Source organism: Canis lupus, chromosome 9 (genome assembly GCF_048164855.1).
Source record: "Canis lupus baileyi chromosome 9, mCanLup2.hap1, whole genome shotgun sequence".
Lineage (NCBI taxonomy): Eukaryota > Metazoa > Chordata > Mammalia > Carnivora > Canidae > Canis > Canis lupus.
In genome coordinates, this window is record NC_132846.1 from 3513040 (window position 1) to 3532685 (window position 19646).

The following is a 19646-nucleotide window of genomic DNA, read 5'->3' on the forward strand; positions in this document are numbered from 1 at the left end:
TGGCACTAGAAACGGGGCTGCAGGGACGGCGAGGTGGCTAAATGAGCAGGAAATGCAGTGTATGTACCAGAGTGTCAAAGGCCCAAAGTCAAGATATCCAGGAAATGGGTCTTTCATCCAGTATTTCCAGTCCCTCCTGGTATTTGCCCTTGGAACTCCTTTTCAGGGCAGCACTTGAGAAATGCTGAGCAGCTACTTGGCAGGTGAGTGTTTAGAATACAAGGGTTCAGGCGGCCCGGGTGGCTAAGCAGTTTAGTTCCGCCTTCAGCTCAGGGCCTGATCCTGGAGACCCAGGATCGAGTCCCACATCAGGCTCCTTGCATGGAGCCTGCTTCTCCATCTGCCTGTGTCTCTGCCTCTCCCTCCCTCCCTCTATCCCTCCCTCCCTCTCATGAATAAATAAATAAAATCTTAAAAAAAAAAATACAAGGGGTTCTGCTGTTTTCCAACTATATAGGGAAAAAATAGGAAACCAGAACCTTGGCTTCTATAGGACCCATCCAAGAAAGTATACAGAACATTTCTGTTTAGCTCTGGAAACCGGTACAACCCCCTGAGATACCCTCCACCTCCACCCACCCCATACTTCCCCGATCCCCGATCCCCACCACACCCTCAGTTCCTGAGGGGCACTCAGAAGGGCAGAACCATCCCAAGAACAATGAGAGCAGGAAGCAGCTGATGTGTCTGTCCATTCCGTGGAGTGAGGCTGGTCGGTCACACGTTCTTGGGCACTTGGAAGCATGGGCACATGAATGCAAGAATCACAAAACCATGAGCTTCATCACCCCATGCCCCCCACCAAGAATGACATGGGGCCCTGGGCCAGGAGCCCCTACGTGGCCCCGGCAGCCTCTTCCTGGGCAGGGCATCATTGCTCCCAGCCCTAGGACATACTGCTCATCTATGGGACTCAGGCCCCTATGTACAGGACTGGAAGGGCCTTGGTTGAGCACCACAGTGTGCGGGAGCCAGGCCACAGGGAGCACCTGCTCTGATTGCCAACGACCCCCACCAGCTCCAGGATTGAGGCGCCGCAACAATCATGCATGAGTAAGTGATTCGGGCGGAGGCCAAGCAGGCAGGCGCTGAGATGTACCTGGCATCCTTCCTGCTAGTGGGGCACACAGGCCCCTGGCCGCCCCGGAGTACCCGACAGTCCTCCCGCCGCTCCGACCAGAGCCAGTCCAGACGGGGGGCACGAGAGACGGTCCTGGGGAGGAGCCTGGGGAAAATAAACACCCTGCGGGACTTGTGCCAAGCAGCCCCACCGATCTTTAGTCCTGGGCGCTGACAGTCAAGAAGAGGGAACCCTCTGGGGTGGTGAGGCCCGTGGGGCCTGAGGACAGAGTGGGGCTCAAGCAGCTGGGCTGGGTGCTCTGGCCTTTTGTAGGCACACCTACTAACCCTGCGGTCCAGCCTGGCTCAACCCCACTAAACTTGGGGCCTTTCCCCAACCCCAAGGGTCCCCAGGATGCAGAGCAAGCTGGGGTGTGGGGGAGGGGTGGTGAAAGGCAACATAGCAGGTAGACACAACCAAGTTCAGGGGGGCTGAGGAGCCTACAGAAGCCACAAGGAAAACATCATGAGTGCTAACTATGCCAGGAAGGGAAAAAGCTAGGCACTTGAAAGGCATGGCTGGCACCCCACTCAACTGGACAGACCCTGTCAACACAACAGCATCTTTTGGCAGGAAGACCAATCAGAAATGTGACCATTTCAAAGGACACTGCTTGTCTTCCTGGGTAACTGTGACCTGAGAGCTCCGGCCAGAGGACTATTCTGGGGAGGGGGGCCCCATCCTCTGCTCACATCTGACCCCTGTATGGCCTCAGCAGGGCCCAGAGGGCGTGTGGGCAGCTTCCAGCTACTCCCTGACCCAGGAGACTGGGAAGCCGAGATGGGTCAGAATGGGTCACATGTCCTTTGATGCTACTTCCTCCAGAGCTCCAGAGACTTCATGATAACCAGTTCCTCTAAAGAAGAACCAGACTAGGCCCTGGCACCCTAATCACAGCAGCACTCTAGGCCTGGTGCCCCAGGCCCTCCCTGGGTTCAGACCAGCTCTGAGACACACAGCCTGAGTGAAGAACCACCACCACCACCCTCCTGCAGGGGCAGGAGGGCAATGAGGGGAATATGGGTGCTTCGGCCAATTTACAGATAAGAAAGGTTCAAAGGAAGAGAGTAAATAACAAGTATCCCCAGATACTGCACTAATTCAACAGTTATGAGCAGTGACCACCCATTCTTTGGCTTGGTTTGCTTCATCTTCACAAATGTGTCTGGGGAATGGTAGGACGTGTCAGCACTGCAGACTGTGGCCCAGATCTCCCACCAGATCCCACATCCCTCTCTACTCCATAGAGGAGCTGGACCTAGCTGCCCTGTCCAAGGGGCTCCCTCACCCAGTGGTGGCCCAGGGTCCACAGCCTTTCACCTGTGCCACAATGAATCAATCTTTCTTTCCACATATGTGCTTTCTCCCTCCCACTAGAATACCAGTACAGGGGCAGGGTGCTTGGCTGACCACCTCAGTCCCTACTGGATCAGTTCCAGGCCCAGGGCTGGGCACACAGCGAAGTCAAGGACATGTGGCATCTACTGAGAAGCTCCAGATGATAGCTCAACAAACCAGACCCAGAAGGCCCAATCTGGCCTGTCACCTACATTTGTAAATCAAGTTTTATGGGGACACAGCCGTGCCCAGTTGCTCATATATTGTCTATGGCTGCTTTCATGGAAAGTCTGCTGAGCCCAGCTCTACGTGCTAAGTGATACCAATCTTTTCTGTACCACAAGGGGAAAAAGGCCCAGGAAGGACAGCAGAAGAAAGGGACCAGGTCCACACAGTCAAGATACAGAAGTAAATCCCCTGCACAAAAGGGAAGCTGAGAAACGTGCCCATCTCAATCCTGGCACTGGGTGGAGGGGGCCAAACTCCCCAGCTGTGAACCGCAGGCAGAGAATGTGTGCTCCTGGTGGCGGGCACAGCCAACACCAATCCCCTCAGTAAGAACCTGGCTTCCATTTCAGCCAAGGCAATTGCAATGTGCCACCAGCTCTGAGACACACCTGACTTCAGAGATGTTACCAAGTAAAACCAAAAGTGCAACTGAAAAAGCAATAGAGCATGATAGTTATGGAGGGAAGGCCAGTGTCCCTGGCTCCTCCCCAGGTCCTGAAGAACCCCACGCATGGAGCCCCCAGATACCTGTGCAGATGGGGGAAGCTATAGGTCTGCCACCCTGGGCAATGAGAACCAGAAAGACAGGGTGGGGGCTGCAAAGAGGCCAGAGCCCCAGAGCCCCCTGCTTGACTGGTCCAGCTTCAAGGGCTGCGGTGGAGTTATGCTTCTGATCCGGAAAGAACACGTGCATTAAGAGAACAGCCAGCACTAGCTCCTGAGCACAATGCCCTGAAGACTACAGACATGGGATCAGCTTTGGGGATAGACGAACGGCCAGGCTGAAAGTCTGCTTACTGAGCACAATAAACATTTCTGTATTTATCTATTCATTGATTTGGCCCTGGCCTACATTTTATGGGAAACTTGCAGCCTGGGAATGGTCAGGAGACGACACACAGATATGGAGCCCTCCTGCTCAAGACACAGGACATGGAGCCTGTACCCTGCTGGCTAATGGCTCCCGGTGCTGAGACAGAACCTGGTCCAGCCCTCTGCAACCAGGAGGTAAAGGAGTGGAAAAAGGGATACTTTTTTGTCTGCAAAGGAAGGAAATCTGGTGAGAAATTTCTTTTATAAGTAGAGGGATTTTGGTTTAAAAAAAAAAAAAGAAAAAAGCAATCTACATAAGGAATACCACTCTCAATACATTTTCCACAGACTTAAAGCTCCTATTTTTAAAAACTCTGGAAAATGATCAAGGACTTTAAAAAAATAGTCTCTTGGGGCCCTGGGTGGCTCAGTCAGTTCAGCATCCAACTCTCCATCTGAGCTCAGGTCTTGATATCAGGGTTGTGAGTTCTGGCCCCAAGTTGGGCTGAATGCTGGGCAGGGAACCTACTTAAGTCTCTTCCAGCGCTCAATTTATAAGAATGCCTCTTGCTGGTATATAGGCACATACAAAAAGACCCCCCAGACTGTGGTCCTCTCATCCCCAGATCATGCCACCATCCCAGTGTACAGGGGCGGGGAACAGGGTGATAGTGGGGGTGTCTGAAACCCTGATAATGCAGCCTTGAAGTCCTGAGGCCCCATGTCCGGTGGGGAGTCTGCCTGCACCCAGAAAGGAAGTGAAAAATCGATGTACATTTCCTAAGTATCTGCTGTGTTGTGTTAATGGGAAGAAAAAAGCCATCCAGGGAAGAAAAGCTGACAGAGGAAGACAGGAACAGCTGAGCTTCATTCAAGAGGAGTGGCTCAAAGTCATCATGAGTGGATGGTGACAGGCAATCCCAGCAGGAGAGACTTTAAGAAGACACATCTGTTTGCTCAGATGGAGACAGGACAGTCTGGTATTTCAACGCATCTGGTGATGGCGGGTTCCCTTGCAGAGATGAATGTATGGCGTGCCTGAGCAAACCACATGAGGACAATCAAATATCCTCCAAGGAATCCTCTTAGAAAGCTCTGCTTTTTTCAAAGATGCTGTTACTCTGTTCCAATGGTCTCTGGATCTTGCCTTAGAGATGTCTTCAGAACCACCAGAACATTCTTTTATTCTTTTGAGTAGCCCCAACACCAGCAAATCCTTATCTTAGTCTCAGTTTTTGAAAGGGCCAAGGGTCACCTGGTATCAGGGGAGCAGCTAAAAAAAAAACGCTGAGCTTGGGGAGCCCCTCAGCTTCCTCAGAGGACCCCCTCAAATGGCCTAAATGATGGCAGCATTCTGCAAACACCACCACCCTGTGATGTCTAAGGGATACTCAAGATCCAAAACACACGGACTTGGGCCTCACCCCTGCATGTGGGCGACTGTACCCACATGTACCTGCTTGAGGTCCCGCAGCCAGGAAATGCCGTAACCCTGCACAATGTCTAACGGAGCGCACATCCACCTCAGTGGCTGCAGAAGCAGCAAATAACACAAAAGGAGACACGATAAAGCAGTCAGTGCTCTGGCCCTCAAACCACAAGAAGCCCTCTGCCAAACCCTCCCCTCCCTGAAGGGCTGATCGTCCATTCCAGCATGTTCCTGTGAGTCTCATTTCTGCATGGGGCCCCAGGAAGCATCCTGGGTGTGCAGAGCTTGCAAATGCTTCCTGGAGCTGATGGTGGTTCAGAAGGATGGAACCCCTACTGTGACCTGGTGGGATGGGGGTTTTACCTTGTTCTCTAAGACCTCACGCACCACATGCTGCTCCTCTGACTTCAGATCACCCGATCCCTGTTCCCCCTCCAAAATAACACAGGGTGGCAGGGACAGTGCTGCGGTACAGACAAGGCCCCCGAGACGGCGGGAAGTGTGGTTACCTGACGTGCCCGCAGAGAAGTTCTTCAGCGAGGGCCTCTGGACCACAGTGTAGGACTCGCCCACCACAAACACCTTGTACAGGACGGCATTGTGGTTGATGAAGTTCTGGACCACACAGGGCGGCTGGATGGCACTCAGGCCCTCCTGGTTGAACACAATGGCCATCTGCGGAGACAGGGGGCCAAGGGCTGTCAGAGTCCACTGCCTCCTCGATCTCAGACACAGGGCCATGGGACCTGTCCAGAGCTCTGCCACCAAGAACCATACATCCCTGTGAATGGAGGACCTCCACAAAGAATCTCAAGCCAGGGTGAGTGGAGTGAGACTCGAGAAGAACACCTGGGGATTGAGTCACTCCTGCTGTGAGGGTTTTGAGGTCCTGCACTAGCAGGCTCTCCCTGTAGGGTTGAACTGGCCGTGTACTGCACACCTCCAGTATTCACACTGCAATTCAGGAAGCTGTACACCACTCAGTCCTTATGACCTCTTCAGAGGTTCCTCCACAAAGATCCAGGAGAGGCAGGAAGCAGAAGGCAGTGGATGGGGAGGTGGAAAGTCTTGGGTCAAAATCCATATGCGGACACAGCCTGCCTCTGGTTGAGCACTCACACATGCCCAGCCCTGTTCTGACCACGTGACCTGAGCCACCTGGTAGTGCCCTCACAATGCACCTCAGAGGTGGGCATGGTTACTGCACACCTTTTACAGATGAGGAAACTGAGGACCTGAAAAGCTCACTGGCTTGTTGGACAGTGACAGAGCTCGGGATGTGACTGGGTCTGCCTAGCACACAGCCTTGGTCTTCGATACTCTGTGTGAGCCATATGGATGCTTAAGAGATGGTAAACATGCCGCTGAGTCCCTGACTCTCTGGGGACAAAGGCCCCCAACCCCTGAATGATCTGGTAGGCCACTCAAGTAGGGAGAGCAGAGGGACAGCTGGAGAACAAGCTCTGCTGCAGTGTTAGCTGCCAGAGCTGGGGCCACTGCTAATCCCTTGCAGCCTACAGGCCCCAGGAAGGAGCCACCAGATGCCCAGGACTGGGCCCAGGAATGATGGAGGCTGTACAGCTGGCTGCCTGCACTGGCTGCCGCCCCTGTCATCCAGTGTCACAGAGCAGCACCTCGATATTCCTGGTACTGAGCATGTGGGGCAGAAGCAGAGATCCAGGCCACATGGGGGACCAAGTGTGTGCACTGCATGTTTGTGAGTTACCTTCTGCCAAGAGAGGGAAAGAACACAGAGGGCTCTGGAGCCAGGCACAGCTCAAGCCCCAGCTCACCACGGAGCTGCAGGAGCACAGGTGGGGGCCTTGCCCTGTGCTCCATCGCCCTCACTTGTAGACAGCAATAAGAAATACCATGGGACAGAGTCAGGGGCGCTCTGCTTTGGGCTTCTGGCTGGTGGTTTAATAGAAGGGGGCTGGTAATTTCACTGTCAAGCAGGTCGGTGTGGCCATACCGGCTTAGAAACAGAACAAACAGCTCTGTGAACACACAATGAAAAGAGTAGTTTGGCAACACTAGTTGGTTTTGGCTGGGCTTGGGGCTGGGAGATTCAGGGGTAGGGCTCAGGGAGACCTCAGTATAGGCAGGGACCTGAATCAGAAAGCCTTATTTTCCCGTTTAAAGCCAGTCGTGTACATGGAGCTGTCCTCTACCCCTGCTGCACTTGACATCTCTAGGCACTCCCGGAACCAGTGAGGAGCCTTGCCTCCCAATCTCCAGACTCATGCTGTGGAGGACACCCCACCTGAGAGTGTATCCCTCTGATGTTAAAGCCTCCAGGAGGCAGGCAACCCACAGCAGACACAAACTCCCCCCCCCCCCCCGGGGGGGGGCAGATTCCAATCCTAGAGGCTCTGCCTGCCCCCCTACCCCGGGGAAGAGGAGCCCCTCCCTGACAGCACCTGGTGGGTCAGGAGCGAGGGGTTGGGGGAAACAGGGATGCACGCATGTGTACATTACGGAGCCAAACTCCGAGAGCCAGAGGAAGGGATGAAAGCCTCTCCTAAACACACCTACCCCACATCTGAAGGCTGAGACTCCTGCCAAGGAGGGAGCTAGCTCACTTGAATCTGGGACCCCCTTTCCCTCTGCAGTGACCTGGCAGGCTCCACAGCAACCGATTCCCTCCCAGTGCACCAGGCCTCATGGCAGCACATGGCAACGCCCTCATCCTCTACAACTGCCATCAGAATCAGAGAAGCTGGGTGATCTGCCCAGAGTCACAGGCAGCAGTGCACAGAGCCAGACCTGTTCCCAGGTCTACATGCTTCCGGAATCCCCTTGTGAAGAAAGAGGAGGTTCCTTTCCTGGAGGCCGAGCTTTTCTGCATCAGGATGGTCTAATCACACTGATGATGAGCGGAGCCACCCTTCCATTCAGAAAAATGCAAGGCCTTGACCAACAGAGGGAGCAGGTGCTAGTGGAAGGCTAGCCGGCAGATGCTGGTGCCAGCGATGGGAACACGGGCTCTGGCAACGGGACTCTGGCTGTTCTGAGGCATTCCTGCTCCCTCCTGGGGCCTGGCAGGGAGCTCATCCCTGGCCCAGAGCCCAGACAGGCCCAGACAGGGACGACTCTACAACCTTGGGAGGCAGCTGGCCTCTGTAGCAGGCCAGGATTTCCAAGGGCTGCCCCCACATTCCTGTCCATGAGCAGAGGCATACCTCTGGTGCACAGCTCCCATCACACCATGTGCTGTGTCACACTGATGCGGTCTGTGCATAGATGTTTCCCCATAAATGTATGCCAGGGGTAAGGAGCGCCACAGAAATCTACAGGGCACCGCTGTGGGGCTGCCCGTGTTTTGTCCTAAGGTTCTCGGGGCTGTTTCTGACTGTGCGGCTGCCGAAGGTCAGGCTCTCCCTATGGTGCCCTCCAATGGGTCACGCGTCTCCTGCCCAGTATGCCCTCCAATGTGCCCAACAGGGAGGTCCCTGGCTGGGCTTTGCCTATGAGGGCAATGTCCTGGGTGTGGTTTCAAGGACAAGAGAGACCGCACAGAGTCCCTGCCTGGCCATCTGGTCCTCTCACCCTCAGAAGGCCTCCTTTGCTTGTCGTCCTGTACATCTCACAGGTGTGATGTGTGTCTGGGATTCCGTCTCTAGCACTGGGGCAAGATGCACATCTTAGGCATTCTTTCCCTAGCACTGAGTGGGGCTGGGAACGCCCATGGGGAAATAAAGGAATGACCTGGAGGGTGGAGGAATCGCCATATACTGGCAAACAGTGCCCTTGCCTCTCCTGTCCCCTTCTAAATGCAGCAGAGCTAGCAGAGCTTCAGGGGTGGTAGCATCTTTCCAGTTATCAGCACTCAGAGGGGCCCAGCGCCGTGCCTGGCCAGAGTGGGTGTCCAGGGGATGATAGACACTGACGAGCCAGAGTCGGAAAGTCAGACAGGTCAAATTGGAGTATGACTTGCAAAGGCTCAAATAGGGCAGGCAGACTGCTGGCACACCCCTCCCACCAGGGTGTGGGACAGGACAGGGTGGGGGGGTGGGGACAGGACAGGCATGGGCAGAGGCTGGAGACAGTGTACAGAGCCACAACCCAGAGCTTGACAGGGAGCAGAAGCAGCAGGGGTGAGATCTAGCACATGGACTACATGGACTCCTGCAGGCTCCCAGAGAGACGCTGTGAGCTACAGAGACAAAGGCCCGGGGTGATGGCGTGAGAGGGCAATCAAAGCCTCCACTTACCTCGTGAGAGTTGGTGCCATGAGCCACTCTGGTTTTGCAAACTATGGAGCAGGGAGAGAAAAGCAGAGAGAAATCAGTGATGTGGTTTACCCACAGAAGCTGACCCGGCAGGCATGGGGAGAAACTTGTGACACTCCTGCAGTGGGAGCTGGGGAGACCTGCTAGCTCAACAGTGGCCAGCATCCTCACTCAGGGTGGCCTGAATAGATGCTGCCTGACCAGCAGAAGAGCACTTCAGCCCGCACCTGAGGACCCATCTCCACTGCACAGGAGGGAGCAGGACCCAGAGCTCAGCCCTCCTGGGCAGCCAGGGCCCTTGTGCATCCGAGGAGCCCCAGACAGCCCCCACCCCACCCTGCCCTGCAGGGCTTGGGGGTAGTACTCACTGAAGGGGAATGCCAGGCCGTTCTGCTCCAGGAGCCTCATCGTGTCATCTCCACTCAGGCTCGTGAGCTCCATGAAGGGTGGCGAGCAGATCCTGTCATCTGTGGATGGAGAAACAGCCCACGTCAGCGAGCCTGCCCGCTAGCCCCCAGGCCCACTTCCTGTGACAGACCCACCTCCCCAGGGCCACCCTCAACATTCCTGCTCTCCTGAGCTGACACCCCCAACTCCGTAGTGAGTGTGCTCGCACACGCATACACACACCAACAGTAACAGCAGTTCATTCCTTCATTACATTTTCTATTAACATTCCTGTAATTACAGAGCCAATGTATGAGAAGTATAAAACTTGGACATCAAAAGAACCACATGCATTCACCAATATGACTATTACTGCCACCCAGCCTTTAGTTGAGGCTCTTGCACATTCATACACACAAAACTTTACAACAGCATGCTGTTTTGTAACCCAAATTTTCACAGCGAACTACGAACATTTTCTCGTTCCATGAAGACTTCTCCTACCATACGCCTCATCAGCTTAGCAGTAACTGCAGGAATGATGCTGTGTGCTTAGCTGCTACCATGCATCCAGCACTGTGCTAATAAGGCCTTTGCAGGCACCACCCCTGAAGTTCACAGAACAATCCTAGAAGAAGGAAGCTGAGGCCGAGGAGATGAAAGCATGTGCTCCAGACCGCACAGTCATTCCTGCACCTTGGGACACAGGCCCCTCGCCCTCTGGCTACCTAAAGGACACATCTCATCACCTGTCTGTGAGGTGCAGACTCCTGACATCCCCGGCGCCCCCTCCGTCTCTCAAGCATACTCACAGCCCTTTCTTCAGCCCCCTGCAGACAGACTCCAGCCCTGGACCTGCCCCCACCCCCACCCCCAACACCTTCTCACACCCTGGCTTGCCTGAGTCCCCAGTTTTGGAGTAGCACCCATCCAACGGGTTCTCGGCGCGTTCAGTTTTTCTGAAAAGCACTGGTAGCTAAGTCTGCTCTGGTTGTCAGGATGCTCCCAGTGCAAGGCACCGAGTTAGGGCAAAACAGGTAATTTGTGGGATAACCAGATGTATTCTGATGCTCCCTACAGTTTGTTAAATTACGTTACTGGTTTATATTTCTGAGCACAGGGATTGGGAAAGGCGGAGCGTTAGTGAGGCACCCTTCTACCCCCACCGCCACCCCAACCTTGGAAAACAAACCAAAAGTCAAGAAGCAAAGTGGCTTGTCTCCAGGAGCTTCGAGATACTTGGCTGCCTAGAAGGTCAGTACATTAAACCAAGTAAGATTCTGCCTCATATAGCTCATAGAAATGAATGCCAAGAATTAAACAGGGCATATTAAAAATGCTTTTAATCCCCCCTCACCTATATGGAGTAAAATCCAAACACCATATAGGCGTGAAAGTGTTGGCAGATTTCAGGGGTTGCAAGGCTTCTTGGGGGCCATGCGAGAGTGGTCTGGGAGAACTGTTTGCTGAGCCCTGGCAGATGGTGCTGCAGGCCCTCCAGAGCATTCATTTCATCCTCAAATTGCTGGGACCGTGTCTCTGTGGATAGAGGCCAAAACAGGCCCCAACAGGCAATCTGCCCAAATTCACATGATGGTCAATGACAGAGGCAGGATGGGGAGCTAGGTTCAAAGGGCAGGCCAGGAAAAGAGCCCTCAGGAAAATCAGGGTGGGGAGGTGGGGCTACATGTTGGCTCTCAGCTGTACACCATTATCTCAAGGCCCCATTTCTGCACCCTCAGCCTGGACTCAGAGCGTGGGCAGGAAAGCTTGTTGCTGCAAATGCACAGCCCCTGCAGCTCAGCCCCCACAGGATGTGACCCTAAAGGCCTGAACAAATAGAGGAGGGTTCTGCAGCAGACAGGTGCTCAACTGGGCCTCACCCTTGGCCCATCCCCTCCCACAGGAAGATTCGAAGACTGCTGGAACCCAACAGACCACCTCCTGTAAGAGCTTCCAGACTTCCCATCACCAGACTTTTCAGAGCAGAGGCATCAGCCTGGCCGTTAGATTTGCCTTGCAATGCCCCCATCGATGTTCCCCCTCTCCCAAACCTAGCCCACTCATATTTCACATGTCAGTGGTAATAGCCAACTTCTTAGTTAACTGCACTTGGTATGTGTCAGACAACACTGTCTACAAAGCAACTCAAGCCCCCTCACCAGGAGCCCAGGAGAAAGTCATTGCTCCCATTCTACAGATGAAGTCCCCTGCCCAAAGTCACCCAGTGCATACATGGTACAGCTGGGGAGGCTCGTACCTGGGCAGCTGGCTCCCTAGTAGATAAAATGCCCACTTCATATTAACAGGATAAAGACAAAGCTTTTACTGAGATGACCATCTCAGCAGACTCAAAAAAAGCATCTGACAAAATCCAGTGCACTTCAGGATAAAACACTCAACAAACTAGGAATAGAAGGGAATTTCTCCATCTGATTAAAGAGCATCCACAACAACCACAGCAACATTTTACGTTGGGGTAAAAGACTGGACACTTTCTTCCTAAGATCAAGAACAAAACAAGGATATCTGTTCTTGTCATTTCTATTCAACATCATACTGGTGGTTCTAGCCAAGGTAATTAGGAGAGAGAATGAAATAAAAGCATCCAGAATGGAAAGAGGAAGTAAAACTGCCTCTATATGCAGGGGGGACATGGTTTTGTATACAGAAAATCTCAAGGAATCCACACACACAAAAACCCAAAACCTATTAAGATAAATAAGTTCAGTAAGATTGCAAAAGAAAAGACCAATACACACAAAAAATTGTATTTCTATATTTTACCAGTGAATAACCTGAATAGGAAATTAAGAAAATAATTCTCATAATGGCATTAAAAAGTAAAAACACTTTAATAAGTTTAACAAAGACTTAAATGCTGAAAACTACAAAATATTGTTAAAAGACATTCAAGAAGATCTCAACAGACAGAAAGACATCCCATGCTCATGAATAAGATACTATACTAAGCTGGCAACACTCCCACACTGATCTACAGGTTCAGTGCAATCCCCACCAAAATCTCAGCTTTCTTTTAGCAGGATTTAAGCTAATCCTTAAATTCATGTAAAAATGCAAGGGACCCAGGATAGCCAATCTTGAAAAAGAGCAAAGTTGAAGACACACAATTTAAAAACTTACTACAATGCTACAGTTACACAGTACGGTAGTGGTACCAGAACAGACACATACATCAATGGAATAGATCTAAGAGACCAGAAATAGATCCATATATGTGAATCAACTGATTTTCCACCAGGGTGCCAATACAATCCAATGGGGGAACGATAGTCTTTTCAACAAATGGTGGTAGGAAAACTGGATATCCACATTGTAAAAGAATGAAGCTGGAACCCTACCTCACACCACACACAAGAATTGATTCAAAATGGATCATGATTCTAAATATAAGATCTAAAATAATAAAACTCTTAGAGGAAAACATGGGTGTAAATAAGTCTTCATAACCCTAGGGTTGGGTAATGGCTTCTTAGATACTAAAAGCACAAGCAAATGAAGTGAAAACAGGTAAATCTGACATCATTAAAATTAAAAACTTTCATGCTTCAGAGGACACTATCAAGAAAGTGAAATGACATCCCATGCAATGGGGAAAAATATTTGCAAATCATACATCTGACAAGGGTCTAGGATCCAAAACATACAAAGAACTATTAACAAACAGTAAAAAGACAACCCAGATTTAAAATGGGCAAAGGGTCTGAAGTGACAGTTCTCAAAATAAAATATACAAATAACCGAAGTGCCTGAGAAAAGATGCTCAACAGCATTAGCCATCAGGGAAATGCACATCCAAACCACAATAAGGTATTATTTCATATCTACTGAGGATGGCTATGATCAAAAAGACAAAGTAACAAGTGCTAACACCGCTGGTGGGAAAGTCCAATGGTGCAGCTGCTTTCGGAAGCAATCTGGCAGTTCCCCAAATAGTTACACATGGAGTTACAGTATGACCCGGTAAGTGCACTCCTAGACATACAACTAAGGGAATGGAAACTTATGTCCATATGAAACCTGCCCTGCAATGCTCATGGCATTATTCGTAATAGCCAAAAAGTGGCCACAGCCTAGATGTCATCACCTGACAAGTGGATGATATGCCCGTTCAACAGAGTATAATTCAACCAGAAAAAGAATGACACATGCTACAACATGACCTTGAAAACAGAATGTGAAGCTAAGCCAAGGAAGCCAGTTACAAAAGCCACATGTTATATGACTTCACTTATATGAAATGTGCAGAATAGGCAAATCCAGAGAGAGAAGGGAGCTGGTGGTTGCCAGGAGGATAGGGACTGACTATAAATGGGTACATTTCTTTCTAGGGTGATGAGAATACTCTGGACTTAGATAATGGTGCTGGTTGCAAAATTTCGGGAATACATTCAAAACTACTGAATTTTACGTGTACTTTAAAAAGGTGGATTTTATGGCATGTGAATTGTATCAATTTAAAAAAGAAGAACAATCCCCCAGCAGCAGCAGCAACAACTGTCATCCCTCAAGTACTTGCTTTCTGCAGGCACTGCCGGGCTAAACAAATGCTTCATGTACGATGTCTCCTGCAAACCTGTAGAATCGCCCCATGCTGGTCCAGGATGAAGTCAGACAAGGATAAGGACAGTGCTTCCCCCAGAGATGTTTGGGGTCCAGATGAAAAGCACATGAGACGTTTCCAGTTAATGGGCCACACCTAGCATAAGGCTGGACATCCCCACCTCTCTGAAATCCCAGGCTCTGAGTGTGAGGCAGGGCCCAACTGGGATGGCAAAAAATTAAGTGCACCAAAAAAGAGGGGCTCATGCACACTGTCATGGTCTTCCTCCTTCCTCCTAGTCAGGAGCCTACTGACCACACCCTGATCAGCAAGCCCCATTGGCTGCCTACCTTGCTCTCACTCCAGGGGTCAGGCCGGTACTGAGACTGGCCCAATCACACTGCCAGGAAGAACCCAGAGTCAAAGCTGAGTCACCACCAAAGGCCAGCTTTGGGTGAAGGCAGTCCCCAGCCTCCAGGACAGAGGCTGGAAGGTCCCTTGTCCCTTACTAGGCCATGGCTGCTCCATCCCCCAGGCCTGCCCCACTCTGGACTCCAGTACAGTAAACCACAATGTCTTTACTTCCTGAACCACTTTCTGGCTACCTGTAGCCAAAATCAACCTGCATGACTATGAAATCATGGTACATTAGAAACAACTACCATTCCTGTTTTGGTTTCAACAAACATTCACCACCAGTGGTAAAAAATGTGTTAAGGCTCTGCTAAATCTGCTAAAGACCTAGCACTTTACAACAGACACAGCCTGCCCTCTTGGAGCTTGCCTTCCCAAACAATAAACCAGAGTGTTAAGTAAAATGTACAGCTAGATGGTGCTGGTGGGGAGCCACACAGGGGTGCCAGCAGGGCAGGAGGTGAGGTCAGGGAGCATCTTGTTCAACACAGACAAGGGAAGGTGAGCGCGTGGCAAAGGCGATGCGTCTGGGGTCAGCCTGCTTCCAGCACAGGGAACAGACCATGCAGAAGCTCTGCCTAAGGACATGCGCTGGCTGCCTCTGCACAACCTGCTCCCAGCCTCTGAGGTGAGGGCGCAGACATCCACCCAGCTCTCAGACACAGGCCACCTGGCTGATGAGAGGCCAGGAATGGACCCAGGGCCCTGTGGTAGCAGAGCCAGCCCCGCCTCACAAGGGATAGTAACAGCAGAGGTTCCACTGGCTCTCCCGTGGGAAACTCGCAACTTCGCCAGCAGCTCTTCTCCCCAAAGAGAGACAGAATGAAGAATCTTTCTATAAGTCAGTGCTGGGAGCCCGGGAAGCTATTTCTGGTTCCCAGAAAAAGGCTCCTGTTGCTTATTTATCTATCATCTTTATTTCTGGATGCAAGTTGGAAGGGCTTTTTTTAGGTGGATGGTGGGTTGTGTTCTGTGAAGAGCTGAAACCTTAGCCCCTGGGAAACTGAAACCCTGCCCCTTGTCCTCCCTCTGGGCTGTCCCCATCACAGACAGTGAAGCTGGAGCCCTGGGAGATGAGCAGGTCCCAACCATGCATCCACATGTCCAAGATGGATGGAAAAGAGTTCAAGGCCATAGCCTACCCACTCTGCAGGGTGGACACACTCTTACCTGACTAGAGGCAGCTACTGGAGAGCTGTCCAGATGATAGAAGAACAGTGACCAACAGCAGTTTGTGGCAGGGGAGAGCCAGGGTGGGGGACAGAGAGAGATGGCACTTTGAAGCCTGACCCTGAACCTCAGGTAAGTTACTCATGAGCTGTAATACTGACAAGTGACTAAACTCTGCTGGGCCTCACTTTCCTCATCTGTGAGATGGGAGCAGCGTCTCCCTGGTGGGTTGTTGGGAGACTGGGTCCATCTCAGGTACCCTGTGGTGGCTGGGGACACCCAAGCAAGCAGATGCTGTATCATGGCCACTGGTCATGTCCAGCTTCCCGGGAGGCGTCAGGTGCCAGGCCCCATCCTCACTTGCTTCTCTGTGTGCCCAGTGTGGTGCTGCCAGAGCAGGTCATCCTTACGTGGCTGTGGAAGTAGCCCTGGCAGGGTATGCTGGGTGCAGTGTACCAGAACCAATCCTGCCTTGGTTCCCTCATCTTGGACAGATCTAATCACTTCACCCAGAACATCTGATGAAAAGACCCAGTCCCTGAGGACATGCAGGGCTGGAATGCTCTGAAGCCCCTACGATGGGCAGGGCCCCAGGACAGAACACCACCAGGAGTCAGGGCTGGGTGTTGGGGGAGAAAAGACAGAAGACAGGCTGGGGGGTGGGGGTGGGAGGGACCAGGGCGGCCTGGAGCCAGCTGTGTGGTCCTGAGCAACGGGATGGCACCACTGCGGGATGAATGACATCACTGCAAGAAGTGCATCCACCAGATTGTGTCGCCCTCTCTGGAATGTCAGTTCCCTAAGGGCGGGCAGGAGATGCTGGGTTTTGTTCATAGCTGTAGGCCACAGCCCAGACCACTGCCCAGAACATAGTAGGTCCTCAACACTTGCCGGGTGAATGAGCTGACCCACTGAGTGAAGTGATCGATGGTGCGTAATGCACAAGGTTTGCTCCTTGGACATCTGGGCCACACCTGGATGGAGGCAGGGCAGCCCAGGTGGCTCAGCGGTTTAGCACCACCTTCAGCCCGGGGCGTGATTCTGGAGACCCAGGATCAAGTCCCTCATCAGGCTCCCTGCATGGAGCCTACTCCTCCCTCTGCTTGTGTCTCTGTCTCTCTCTCTCCCTGTGTCTCTCATGAATAAATAAATAAAATCTTAAGAAAGAAATAAAGAGAAAAGAAAAGAAAAGAAAAGAGAAAAGAAAAGAGCAGTCAGGCATATTCCTGCTCAGCCGCCAGGTCTTTCACCCTCTGAAGGGCTTCCCAGGCATCCTCTTGACCTCCTTTGTTATGATTGTCATTAGACCTGCTTCTTTAATCCTGCCGTTACTGAACCCTGTTGCCGTCCGTATCTCCCTGCGATCTTGCGTATCCCGGTTACCCGGCTGGTGACATTTGTCCCTAAAGTCAGACATTTATGCTTGTGTCAATTTTTCTCTCCCAGACCATGCTTCGATGAACATTTCTCATGTGTAAGGCTTTGTGCTGTGGCAAATCACTTCCACAGGCCAAATCCTGAGTAGTGACTTTCAGGGTCCCCAGGAATCGACATTTCTAGGGTTCCTGCCACACAGTGCCATGATGTTTCCACAAAGGACTGCAGGACTTCGCTGTGGTACCTATAGTGAACGGGTCTTGACTACACCTCCTTGGCCCTGGGTAGTTAGTTCTACCTTCAGAAAGCGGGGCAGTCCTTTCAAGAAGGAGGACCATGGCTGACACGGGGAACAATGCCTTTGCTGCATATACGGTCACTGTGGGGCCAGCAGGCCACTGGGAACAGTGACTGAGGCATGAAGACAGTGAGGCTGGTGTGGGGAGTCACTACCAGCAAAAGCTCTGGATGGGGCCTGGAGATCAGTGTGCAATTCCAGCAGCTCCCCTGGGCTCTGGGCTGCTGGGTGGCAGAATGGGAGAATGGGAGTCCCAATGAGCCAGCCCTGTCTACATGCTGGCATTGCAGTGAGAACCGAGGACAAGGAAAAAGTGCCACAGACCCTGGAAATAAAGAAGCTAGGCTGTCTCGGGGGCAGTAAGGGCCTGGGACTGCCATCTGTTCACACCCTCCTCCTCAGCAAGGGAGCCTCTGGGCCCAGATGCCACCACGAGCCAGGTGGTGGCACGGGGCCATTGGCTGCTTCCTGCTCCAGAGGGGGACAGAAGCAGAGACAACAAGAGCTCCCGAATCCCGTGCATGCTGGAGACAAGTCTGGGAGAGTGTGTGTGACTCAGACGACCAGCCAGCACGCCAGGGCTCTCCAGCTTCCAAGGGGCAGCGCCCCAGGCCGGGTACTAGGAAGCATGTGGTCCAGGAGATCAGACTTCTAACTGCATCCTGGAAAGACCAGGAGGGCTCCATGGGAGGAGGCAGGAAGTTTCCATCTGTACACGCCCTCTCATGTTAGCTAGAGCTGCGGCACGGACGTAGATCCACCTTTCAGGCAGAATGTAGGCTCCAGGAGGGCAGGGACCAACCCCATTATGTTCATGGCCCAACCCCCAACAAATGAGTGGATGAGGGAATGAAGCAGACACCAGACTGGGCTCCCACTTGTCCCAGCCCAACAGAAGTGGCCTCCCAAAATGTAGTTCCCACAGGGCAGGAGCATTTTGTCCAGGGGCCCTGTGCACCAGGCCCCAGATGCCACCTCCCCGAGCTGGGCTGTGTCCTCCTCCTTCCTGGGCCATTCCCCACTCCCAAGGGTCCCTGTCCTAGAGCAGGAAACGGTATGATGCAGGAGTGTCGCTGATGGAGCAGACACAGCAGGATGCGGGTTCCCACCCAGTCTTCCAAGAGCTGAGGAAAAACTAGTGCCTGGAGCCTTGTACACGCTGGACCCTTGGCCCACGCCCACCAAGCCCTTTCTTGCAGCCCCTTTTTGGCCTGACAACCTCCTGCCTGTCCTCCAAGCCTCATCAGGCCATCTTCCTGCTCTGGGAGGCTCCTCTCAACACCCTCCTTCTGTGCATCCAGGACAAGGTTCCTTCTGCTGGCTTACCTTATCTTGGTGAGTAACGCAGAATAGGCTCCCCTGGATGGTCTGCAGGGACACAGGCTACCTGGGTTTGAATCCCAGTGCCACCCCATGTGGGCTGTGTGGCTCTGGCCAAGTAACCCCTCTGCCTCAGTATCCTCACTGGAAAATGAGGACAAAAGTAACCTACCTCACAGGGCTGTACCCCACATTCAGAAAACATATTTTAAGTCATAGAACAGGCCATAAAAACAGAACATATATTCATATCTGTTATAGTTGCATCAGACCTTTTTAATTTAACAATAAATAAATTGGCTGGTACGGCTAAATCCCAAATCACCAAGCATAAGGGGTGTGCTGGGGAAGAGGTGGCCAGTCAATTCCCAAGGACATACTCCAGACATGTCCACCACGACACCCAGGGCCATGGGAGTCATGGAAGACTGCCTGAGGTGGCAGTCACCACAGACGGCAGCCCAGAAAAAAAACACGGCAGCGATAATGAGCATCAACTCTGCAGCTGAGAACCAACTAAGTGCCTGTAACCTGTGCCACCTGGGTCAGGCCACTGATCCTCTCTGATTCTTTCCCTCATCTGTAAAATGGGACAGCAACGCTGCCTACCTCCCAGAGTGATTATGGAGACTTGGTGAGGCCATGTCCATGGAGAGCACTTGGAAACCGTGAGAATCAGAGTTAGCCCTGTTTCAGGGAACACAGACAGCCCTGTCCTCTGCAAGCCCCGCCCCTCTAGGAGGAGGCTCCACCATCCCTCTCCCCACCAGCCACTTCACCCCAGGGTTTGGGAAGGTGCAGTGGCCTCAGCCAGTCTTCCTGGGACACTCGGCCAAACAAGTGCAGAGGCCCAGCACTGGGACTTCTTCCCAGCTGCCTGACTACATGGGCTGGGGTCTGTGTATGCAGGAACCTCCTCCTTGGAACCCCCACCCCATAACACTCTTCTCCCCACA

The 19646-nt window shown here is 52.4% G+C and overlaps 1 protein-coding gene across 8 annotated transcripts in view; it reads right to left on the minus strand.

Moving 5' to 3' along the window:
- Positions 1–19646, minus strand: part of ITPK1 (inositol-tetrakisphosphate 1-kinase) — a 180075-nt gene that overhangs the window by 30158 nt on the left and 130271 nt on the right. For 7 of the 8 annotated variants that reach the window (XR_012036284.1, XR_012036283.1, XM_072837839.1 and 4 more), the window contains 4 exons: positions 9529–9627; positions 9143–9183; positions 5438–5603; positions 1100–1225 (listed from right to left, as the gene is read on the minus strand). Coding sequence is in view for 6 of the 8 variants with exons in the window: in XM_072837839.1 (XP_072693940.1) it covers positions 1100–1225; positions 5438–5603; positions 9143–9183; positions 9529–9627 (432 nt within the window). In the remaining 2 variants the exon portion in view is untranslated. The remainder of the gene's footprint in view (positions 1–1099; positions 1226–5437; positions 5604–9142; positions 9184–9528; positions 9628–19646) is intronic. The other variant, XM_072837838.1, reaches the window with a different exon arrangement.